At 43.8% G+C, this 10,973-nt stretch overlaps 1 protein-coding gene across 1 annotated transcript; it reads left to right on the top strand.

The window, feature by feature from the left end:
- LOC117971242 (histone H4 transcription factor-like) lies at positions 1 to 10,147 on the top strand. Its single transcript, XM_059027937.1, has 10 exons — positions 1 to 148; positions 1,376 to 1,528; positions 2,284 to 2,510; positions 3,391 to 3,502; positions 4,091 to 4,243; positions 5,407 to 5,481; positions 5,924 to 6,044; positions 6,849 to 6,987; positions 8,227 to 8,351; positions 8,466 to 10,147. The coding sequence occupies exons 2-10, from the start codon at positions 1,378 to 1,380 to the stop codon at positions 8,791 to 8,793; spliced, it is 1,431 nt and encodes a 476-aa protein (XP_058883920.1). The 5' UTR covers positions 1 to 148; positions 1,376 to 1,377; the 3' UTR covers positions 8,794 to 10,147.
- The last annotated feature ends 826 nt before the right edge of the window (positions 10,148 to 10,973 follow it).

Below are 10,973 nucleotides of genomic sequence, written 5' to 3'. Positions count from 1 at the left end.
TGTGAGTGCTGTGCCTTGGTGGGACAAAAGCAGGAAGTAAAGAAAAACAACAGGAAGGGAGCAGAAGAGAAATGACTATCGGGACTCGTTTGTTGATATCCTAACTCAGAAAAGAGCACATTTTGTTTTACTGTGAAGGATTTTGAAGGTAACAAAAAACAGGACTTTAAAGCGAAGTGCTTTTTTTTTTTTTTTTTTTTTTTAGATATAGCACACACACTGTTATTCTTGTGCAATTTGAAATTCATACGCGTTTAAGACGTGTCGTTGTCAGAATAGAAAACGGGCGCATCATACTACAGACGGGACAGTTTGTAAATAACACTAATAACCAATAGATGTATGTTACTGTCGTGTTTTAATATACAATAAAATATGTAATTTACCAAAAGGGGAGACGGGGCCCAAATGGAAAATAATCCCTTGTCTCACAGAACGCAAGTGTGACTGAAAGTGAAAATGCGCAACTCCAAAATGTAAAGGGGATTCTGCATTTTTTTTAACACGTTGCATCTGTAATAATATACGCTTAGTTGCTGTTGTTATTATTATGTTGTAAATACTTATTTTGAGAGACACGGCAACATCAAAAGTAAACAACGTTTTGTTTCGGCGGGCATATTACGTGTCTCGAAGCATTCAGTTGTAAATGCATACAGTGGGCATCCAGACATCTTTGTCTGTATTTCACCTGCTACCATTTTATATAGATTGTCATTTTAACAAATCAATATATTTTGAAACTGAAAACGTTGATTCTGAGGCGCTAGATGCTCGGCTTCACCAATATATAGTGTGAGTGTATACAAGTGTGTGCTGAACACTGGCATCACAGAATTGTAGCATCAGTGTTCATATATATTATATAGAACTAAGGTAGAGTCAAGCAGGTACTCGTTTCTGGTGATTCCTTCACAGGTGTAATGAGTGTTATTGTTATGGAGACTCGTTTTATTTCAGGTGACTTAGAAGTCTGTTTTAAAAAAAATAAATAAAAAAAATAGTTGTATATGCTGTCAATAGTTTGACAGCATATAAACTGCCCCATGAATGATCCAAACCCCTAGATTAGTTCAAGGCTGTGAAACATGACATTAGATGAATAGCCATGCTGCTCTCCAGGGCTGTCCACCCCTGTAATATACTGTAGATATAAAAGGATATGAAACATGACATTAGATGAATAGCCGTGCTGCTCTCCAGGGCTGTCCACCCCTGTAATATACTGTAGATATAAAAGGATATGAAACATGACATTAGATGAATAGCCGTGCTGCTCTCCAGGGCTGTCCACCCCTGTAATATACTGTAGATTGAAAAGCCACCGTCCCTTTGTTATGAGTAGTTCTCTGTTTGTATTTCGGTTCCTCTCTAGACATGGCCAGGAAGAGCAAGCCCTCAGAGCTGGTGGTGTCCTGTGAGTGGGCGTCCTGCTCCTTCAAAGGGAAGAGCATGGAGGAGCTGTGTGACCACACCGCCCTGCACCTCAAAGAACACCTGGGGGATGGGGAAGCCCTGGAGGAACTAGGTAAACATGCCATTGATTTTTAACTGCACCTGTTATCTTCTGGGGTAAGGGGTTTCCATGTAGTACATCAGCTTTGAAATGAAATAAAACCAGTTACATATTACAGAAACTTCAAGTCAGTCTGTAGCCATCAGGGTTGGGCTCGGATCCTGTTTTTCAATTTCCAATTCCTTCCATTGGAATTGATATTTGAATGGTTGTGATTATTCAGCTGCGTTCATTTGAAGCCATTTTAATTGACTTAACAGTGACTTCAATTTAAATAACCTCTTGCCACTGTGAGAAACTCGTTATAACAGAATAATAATTGCAGTTTTGATCAATGATGTGCTGGAATTGATTTAAAGAGAATTGGAATCGGAATTGGTTATCGATTTTTAAAAGGAATTGAATAACAGGAATTGACCAGATAGCTGCACACAAACTCTGCAGTTTAACTCTCCTTTCCACCATGCACAGCCACACTAATACTGCGTACATAGTTTACATTCAAACAACTTGGCATGGCGGAACCTATTACTTAGAAGAAGAAAAAACAAATCTTTACATTATATAATATTGACATCTGTCTGTGTTCCAGATGATTACTCCTGTCTGTGTTCCAGATGATTACTCCTCTCTGTGTTCCAGATGATTACTCCTGTCTGTGTTCCAGATGATTACGCCTGTCTGTGTTCCAGATGATTACTCCTGTCTGTGTTCCAGATGATTACTCCTGTCTGTGTTCCAGATGATTACTCCTGTCTGTGTTCCAGATGATTACGCCTGTCTGTGGAATGGCTGCGAGTTCATTGCGATCGGAAGTCCCAGAGAGCTGGTAGTCCACGTGAACTTCCACACCTTCCACGCCAAGCTGAAGTGCATCGGATCCCAGCTGCTGCTGTCCCACCCGGAGCTGAGAGCCTGCTCCCAGGACCTGCACAGCAAGAACCTGGTGCCGGAGCTGTCGGGGGCATTCGAGTGTCAGTGGGAACACTGTGACGTGAGTGTGCACCACAGCTCAGTGCAGCAGGGATGGGAATAAGGCTCCGACTGCATCGCGGCTTCACCCATTCCAGGTTTTACTAGGAGCTTGATTAGCCTCAGTGTGTATAGGCAACAAGCTCAGGAGTGTCTTATTATAGTGAAGCCAGGAATGGATCAAACTGCTATGCAATAGGAACCTTATTTCCAGCTGTGTTGTTGTTATTATTATTATTATTATTGTGACACGAGTGTGGACTGCAGTCTTGGATCAGTGTGGAGCTGCGGTGGTGAAGTGCAGTCAGGGCTGGTAATAAGACTCCTATTGAATTGCGGTTTCATTACTACTGAAGTCCATTAGTTTCACTGCAGCTCTGCTCTTCAGAGATTAAAGCAGCCACTTCTGTATCCTGTTTACTACCGGCATTTTAATACTACAAGAAAACTGTGTCAGCATTACCGGCAAGTACCAATGCAACAAAATGACTTGAATCTGCTTTTCATTCCTTCTCCTCGGCCAAATCCACTCCAGTATATTTCACAGGTTCCCTTCCTGCTTGTCTGCAGTTTCAGCTTTCCATCGCTCTTAAGCAAGCTGGTTGTGCCTCTTCAGTTTCAATATTAAGGCCACCCAGTGCAGTCTGAATCGTATTAAACCACTGCTAAATGACCTCTCTAGCATTCTCAAAACTTCACACTTTTTAATTTATTTTTTATTTATTAAAACAAACCTTCTGGAAACTTGGATGTAACGTTTTTGATTTAGATTAAAAATACATTAATACAAAAAAAAAAAATATATATATATATATATATACCGCACCCCCCGCATGCACCGAGGGGGGTGTTGACAGAGAAGTCTCTTGCAGGTCTTGCTGATTCTGTGTGTTTTCGTACAGAGTACTTTTAACAACCCTGAGTGGTTCTACCGGCACGTGGACATGCACGCTCAGTGCACGGAGAAGGAGCCCCTCCCGAACAGACAGGACGCCCTCGTCTGCTGCTGGAGAGGTAGAGTGACGTCCCTGCTCTCCAGGACAGAATCCGTAACGGCAGTGCAGCACACAAACACTGCCCGTTACATTCATTGCATTGTGAAATAACGATGGTACACTGTACACAGAGTAATACGATAGAAGAGACTGGATTAGTTTTAATACATTTCTGTGTCTCATCTCGCACCCCTTTTACAGTGCCACGCAGGGTTGGGGTCAATTCCCTTTCCCTTTTAAAATCAATTTAAATTTCCTTTCCCTTTTAAAATCAATTCCAATTCTAAGTCCTTTCTAAAATCAATTCCAATTCCTTTGTAAAATCAATTCCAATTCCTTTGTAAAATCAATTCCAATTCCTTTGTAAAATCAATTCCAATTCCCAATTCCAATTCCTTTTTAAAATCAATTCCAATTCCTTTGTAAAATCAATTCCAATTCCTTTGTAAAATCAGCTGTCACGACAGCTGGTATGTCTCTAAATATCAGTTCCCAGTTCTTTTGAAGGAATTAGGAATTGATTTTAAAAAGGCAGTGGAATTGACCCCAAGCCTGTCACAGGGACACGTGAGCTCTCAGAAACCTCCTGCCCTGTGTGCGCTTGCAGATTGCGACGCCACCTTCAAGATTAAATACCGACTGCGGGAGCACCTGAGGAGCCACACCCAGGAGAGGGTGGTGTCCTGCCCCACCTGCGGCTGCATGTTCGCCAGCAACACCAAGTTCTTCGACCACATCCAGAGGCAGTGCGTGAGCGAGGGTGAGTGCAGCCCCCGGGCCGCTACATAATAAAATATACCATCTGAGATCATCCGCTTCCTAGTAGCCGATTGATCTCAGAAGTCTGGTCTTAAAGGATTCCAGTGTTTCTGACTCAATAACATGACTAGTCAGCCCATTCCATCCCCTCACCACTCTGTGAAGAGGAGTCTCCTTCAACAACATGACTAGGCAGCCCATTCCATCCCCTCACCACTCTGTGAAGAAGAGTCTCCTTCAACAACATGACTAGGCAGCCCATTCCATCTCCTTACCACTCTGTGAAGAGGAGTCTCCTTCAACAACATGACTAGGCAGCCCATTCCATCTCCTTACCACTCTGTGTGTGAAGAAGAGTCTCCTTCAACAACATGACTAGGCAGCCCATTCCATCCCCTCACCACTGTCTGTGTGGAGAAGTGTCTCCTTCAACAACATGACTAGGCAGCCCATTCCATCCCCTCACCACTGTCTGTGTGGAGAAGTGTCTCATTCCTTCTGTCTCCTAAATTGATCTGCACTTCATTTCCAGCTGTGTCCTCTGGTCCTGGTTTCTGCACTGTGCTTCTAGTAATGGTTTGGGTTAGGTGTCAACTCCTTTTAAGATTTTAAAGACTCTTGTATGACAGACCAGCAAGTGAACAAAACAAAGAGTGTGTGAGAAATACACTCAGTGTGTGCTTCTCTCTCCTGTGTTTTATACTGCACTCAGTGTGTGCTTCTCTCTCCTGTGTTTTATACTGCACTCAGTGTGTGCTTCTCTCTCCTGTGTTTTATACTGCACTCAGTGTGTGCTTCTCTCTCCTGTGTTTTATACTGCACTCAGTGTGTGCTTCTCTCTCCTGTGTTTTATACTGCACTCAGTGTGTGTTTCTCTCTCCTGTGTTTTATACTGCACTCAGTGTGTGCTTCTCTCTCCTGTGTTTTATACTGCACTCAGTGTGTGCTTCTCTCTCCTGTGTTTTATACTGCACTCAGTGTGTGCTTCTCTCTCCTGTGTTTTATACTGCACTCAGTGTGTGCTTCTCTCTCCTGTGTTTTATACTGCACTCAGTGTGTGCTTCTCTCTCCTGTGTTTTATACTGCACTCAGTGTGTGCTTCTCTCTCCTGTGTTTTATACTGCACTCAGTGTGTGCTTCTCTCTCCTGTGTTTTATTCTCCAGAGTCGTTGGTGTGTGAGCACTGTGACAAGCCGTTTGCCAATGAGAGGCTGCTGCGAGATCACGTTCGCCAGCACGGTGAGTTTGTGTTCTCTATTCTTCAACAGCCCCTTCCTTCCTTCCCTCCCTCGCCCTCCTGTGGGCAGGTAGGAACTAAATGGCTGGTCAGCTTGCAGAGAGCGCTTCTGGTAGCTCTGCCATAGGGATGGACTTGCTCTACTGCCTGAATGAAAATGTCATGGCAAATTACTAGCCTGCTCCCTCCCATCAGAATACATCATAGTCCCCTTTTTACAGTTTGACGAAACTATTTAGAGAGCCTGTAGATGAGATGTTCAATATAAACTCTTTAGGGAGCCTGTAGAGGACTTGTTCAATATGAACTCTATAGAGAGCCTGTAGATGATGTGTTCAATATGAACTCTTTAGAGAGCCTGTAGAGGACATGTTCAATATAAACTCTTTAGAGAGCCTGTAGAGGACATGTTCAATATAAGTCTTCCTGTCTCTTGTTTTCCAGTTAACCACATTAAGTGTCCTCTGTGTGACATGACCTGCACCACCCTTGCCTCTCTGAGAACGCACATCAAGTTTCGACACTGCGACGAGCGCCCGTTTCAGTGTGATTTCTGTGAAAGCAGGTGGACACACTTCATTATCTTTATACAAGCAAAGAGTGGGGCTCAGTGAGGGGAGGCTCATGTGTAGGGGGTTAGCTTCCCTTGAATTTCCCAAGTGTTTAAACTTCAGGATTAAAAACGTTTAAACGTTAAAACTTTAACATGTTGTGAATGATTGTAGCCAATCAGAAAAGCCATCATGGGAAGTGATCCATTACTGCAGCATGCGTACAGTACTGTATGTGGACAGCATTTCAATCCATTACTGCAGCATGCGTACAGTACTGTATGTGGACAGCATTTCAATCCATTACTGCAGCATGCGTACAGTACTGTATGTGGACAGCATTTCAATCCATTACTGCAGCATGCGTACAGTACTGTATGTGGACAGCATTTCAATCCATTACTGCAGCATGCGTACAGTACTGTATGTGGACAGCATTTCAATCCATTACTGCAGCATGCGTACAGTACTGTATGTGGACAGCATTTCAATCCATTACTGCAGCATGCGTACAGTACTGTATGTGGACAGCATTTCAATCCATTACTGCACCATGCGTACAGTACTGTATGTGGACAGCATTTCATTGCGGCCTTATTGGTTGCTTCTTTACCTGTAAAGTAGTCTATCTTCGGTACTGCCTGTCTGTAGTCCTGTAAACTACACATCTCTAAACAATGAAGGGATATTGAGAGGGTGTGTGTATTAAACATTGTCAATCAGCCTGTATGGTACTACTAAAGCACTGGGTTAGGGGAACCAAGAACTCTTATTGTAACACGGGTGGTTAAGGATACTCTCTGTCTGCTTTCCTCCAGTTTTAAAAACTCCCACGACCTCCGTAAGCACACAGAGACCCACAACGAAGGAGCCGCCTATCACTGCGACGTGGAGGGATGCACGTACTCCTCCCGCATGGCCCACAGCATGAGCCAGCATTACAAGAGAGTTCATGAGGTAGGAGTGTGACTGGGGGGTGCTGGAACTGAATCAGACAGGCGCTGTTCAGATCTAGCAATGTGTGTGTAGACCGTGTCTCTGTGCACTGGAACTGAATCAGACAGACGCTGTTCAGATCTAGCACTGTGTGTGTAGACCGTGTCTCTGTGCCCTGGAACTGAATCAGACAGGCGCTGTTCAGATCTAGCACTGTGTGTGTAGACCGTGTCTCTGTGCTCTGGAACTGAATCAGACAGGCGCTGTTCAGATCTAGCACTGTGTGTGTAGACCGTGTCTCTGTGCCCTGGAACTGAATCAGACAGGCGCTGTTCAGATCTAGCACTGTGTGTGTAGACCGTGTCTCTGTGCCCTGGAACTGAATCAGACAGGCGCTGTTCAGATCTAGCACTGTGTGTGTAGACCGTGTCTCTGTGCTCTGGAACTGAATCAGACAGGCGCTGTTCAGATCTAGCACTGTGTGTGTAGACCGTGTCTCTGTGCCCTGGAACTGAATCAGACAGGCGCTGTTCAGATCTAGCACTGTGTGTGTAGACCGTGTCTCTGTGCCCTGGAACTGAATCAGACAGGCGCTGTTCAGATCTAGCACTGTGTGTGTAGACCGTGTCTCTGTGCCCTGGGACTGAATCAGACAGGCGCTGTTCAGATCTAGCACTGTGTGTGTAGACTGTGTCTCTGTGCCCTGGAACTGAATCAGACAGGCGCTATTCAGATCTAGATCCAGTGTTTGTGCGGTAGATCAAACTGCATATCTTCGTTTTCCCCACTAGATGTCACTGCTTCACAGGTTTTGTTTTTGTCAAACTTCCTTTATATCGCTGAGTAGTTTTTGCAGCTCAATGCACAACCTTTTTGTTTTTATTTTTTTTATTGTGATGTGACCATTTTTTGTAGCTCATTTTCCGGTGTTCTAATTGAAGACTTCCCCAAAACAAACCCTAGTATATTACCTGTGTGTTGTGGGGATCGTTGTAATTTGAACTCTAAACCAGGTGGAAATGGCAAGCAGTGTTCCCTGCTGTGCTTCAATGAAACAGCGCTGTAGCCAGGAGGGGTTGGAGAGCTTTCCGCTCATATCCCATTTATTGGTCTGGCACAAAACAAGAGCGAAAAGGGTAGAAGGTAATGCTTTTGGATTGAGAATGGAGTCACCATGTTTGAGTTGTAAATGCTGAGGGAGATTTTTATGCTGTTATGCAATGATTTATTTATTTCTGTATGTATTTATTTGTTATCTAGGGGGACATGGTGGCAAAATACAAGTGTCACCTCTGTGACAAGTGCTTCTCCTGGTGCTACACGCTCACTCTCCACCTCCGGAAGAAGCACCAGCTCAAGTGGCCATCGGGACACTCTCGATTCAGGTACAGAGCACAGTACTATATATCTCTTTATGTATACTAAACTGAGTGTTGCGTGTGTATATCCATCCAATATTTATTAGCCTTGTGAAACGCTGTGCTTGTGATTTGTTCCAGGTACAAGGAGGACGAGGACGGCTACCTGCGTCTCAACATGGTGCGCTACGAGACGGTGGAGGTGACGGAGCAGATCATGAAGAACATGGTGAAGAAGAGGACGCCCAGGAAGCTGTGGAGCAGCCAGCCCCGGAGGAGCGGCCCTGCAGCTGGGGGGGAGAGCTCCCAGAGCAGCGGCATGGAGCCGGAGCCCCAGCCCGTGTACTGCGCCCTCAGCAACGTCACGCCCGAGGAGGAGGAGGAGGGGCAGGGGCTGCACACGCACCGCTCAGGGGCTGTGGAGGCGCTCACAGAAGTAGCCAGGGGGCTGGGAATACAGATTGTTTGATTGTCTTTCTGTTTGGTAGATCATAGAACATGGAGTTCATTACAAGTTCCACTCGAGTTGCAGTGCACTAAGAAACAGATTACAGGGATGGAAAGAAGACTCCCATTGCACAGCAGTGTGATCCATTCCTGGTTTTACTAGGAGTTCGATAAGACACACCTGAGTTTAACTATACACTGCGGCTAATCAAGCTTGTAGTAAAACCTGGGATGGGTGAGACTGCTGTGCAATAGGAGTCTTATTTCCATCCATGTTTTGTAAGAGAAAACTCTTCTTTCTCTCTCCAGTTTCTTGTGTTTTTTGGGACTTTTTATATCCCGACAGATTATGAAAATATAAAAAGACAAACCTAGTGCAATGTTAAGGTAGGGGTTTATATTTGTCATATTAATGGGGGCAGGCTCATGGGGAATGTATCAGTGAAAGGAATTCCAGTTGTCTTATTCTAGGAACAGTAATGTGTTTTATGTATTTCTGCAGGTGTGCTGCAGATGCATGTCCAGGGTCTGTTGTACCGTTTCTTTTCTAAACCTGGTAAAGAGGTCATGTGATCAGTGATTCTCTTACCTCACCTAGTTTCAGGTTGAACTGCAGGATTCTTTCACACTCTCTTTGCTGAAGCGCAGCACTTGAACACAAACCTTACCCAGTGCTGTGAAATCTAATACCTCCTACTGGCTTTATTAACATTGTTACCAGCGCCTCTTTTATTGTGTTTAGAATTTCTTCCCATGTGTTTTTTTTTACGTCAGTTCGGGATTTGCGTGCATTTCAAATGCACGGCTATGGAGAGCCCTACATCCTGGCACTGTTGCTGTGCGGTCACACGGTCTGCTTGGAGATGGACCATTGGTGCGAATTTGAACAACACAGGAAGTGATTCAGTACCAGGAAGCAACAGCAGCAGTTTCTTTTGTTTTTGAAACTTTTTTTGAACTAGTGAGAGGAATCTTTCAATGATATACATGTGGTTCTGTGAACCAGTTTTGTGCCCAGAAAGTGAAGCCATGGAAATCACCAGTGTGCATTGTTATACCAGCAAAGGCTCGTTTTCAAAGGGTTTGAGCTCGCTTTCAAAGGGATTACATTTTCTGAAATGGCAGGAGCCCAGTACCAGTTATGGGCATTTTATGAATCTTCTATATTTTGGGGCGGTTAAGATTTAGTTAAATTATGAATCTTTTCATAATTCATGCTAATTGTAATTCCCATTTTAGATGAATGCATGTTGTAAAATATCTGAGATTGTAATGCACAGCCCTGAAATGTTTTGCATTGTCATTATTCAGCTCTGGCGTTTCGATAGTATTGATGCACAGTGTGACTGTATTAAATCAATGATAATCAAACTGTACACATGTCAGTGCGTGTGTGATCTGTGCTTTTATATATGGTCATGAACGTGTACAGAAAGTGCGTGTTTAGCACTGAACCCACACTCACAATGCCACAACATGTCAAGCTACAGTGTTTGAATCCCAACAGGCTGCAACATGCAGGGTGGTTATGAAGTCAGCTGGCATCTTTACAAAGCTATCCTTTATTGCATGAACTGCAAGAGAATGCTTCAGTAATTCCATCAAAGTGTACAGTAAGTGCTCGTTTAGCACTGAACCCACACTCAATGCTACGACACGTCGAGTTAAAGGAATCTCAACAGGCTGCAACATGCAGGGTGGTTATGAAGTCAGCTGGCATCTTTACAAAGCTGTCCTTTATTGCGTGAACTGCAAGAGAATGCTTCTGTAATTCCATCAGTGTTAGAATGTTGATTTTTCACAGACACACTACCTCTTAATACAGAATTTGATAAAATGTTAATTAAAAACGTGCACTTCAGACAGTAGTGAAGACAGTGTGTTTAACACGGGCTATTGTCTCTGTTTTAAAGCTCAAACAGGTGTGCTCTATTTTTCAATGAAGAAAAAAAATTGTATTTCAGTTACCGTGTCTGAACAAGTTTTATAAATCCCAGCTTCTGCAGCAATAGCAAATCTGTTACAGACGGAACTCTATCCAAGGGGTATATAAAGACGCAACATGAACCAGCCTTCCTAGACAATGTGGGGACGCTATGAACAAGGCCAACAAGATGCTCGGATGTATTGTGAGAAGTGTTGAATTTAAATCAAGGGAAGTAATGTTAAAACTTTACAATGCATTAGTAAGACCTCACCTAG

This window comes from Acipenser ruthenus, chromosome 8 (genome assembly GCF_902713425.1).
Source record: "Acipenser ruthenus chromosome 8, fAciRut3.2 maternal haplotype, whole genome shotgun sequence".
NCBI classification, from domain to species: domain Eukaryota; kingdom Metazoa; phylum Chordata; class Actinopteri; order Acipenseriformes; family Acipenseridae; genus Acipenser; species Acipenser ruthenus.
The sequence above is the reverse complement of the archived record's forward strand: the minus strand, read 5'-3'. Positions and strand labels throughout refer to the sequence as shown.

Bases quoted from the DNA above. Each gene is read 5' to 3' on its own strand.
- LOC117971242 (XM_059027937.1), top strand. From the start codon at position 1,378: ATGGCCAGGAAGAGCAAGCCCTCAGAGCTGGTGGTGTCCTGTGAGTGG. The intron at 3,503-4,090 runs GTAGAGTGACGT...GTGCGCTTGCAG, and splicing joins CCTCGTCTGCTGCTGGAGAG to ATTGCGACGCCACCTTCAAG. The intron at 4,244-5,406 runs GTGAGTGCAGCC...TTTATTCTCCAG, and splicing joins GAGGCAGTGCGTGAGCGAGG to AGTCGTTGGTGTGTGAGCAC.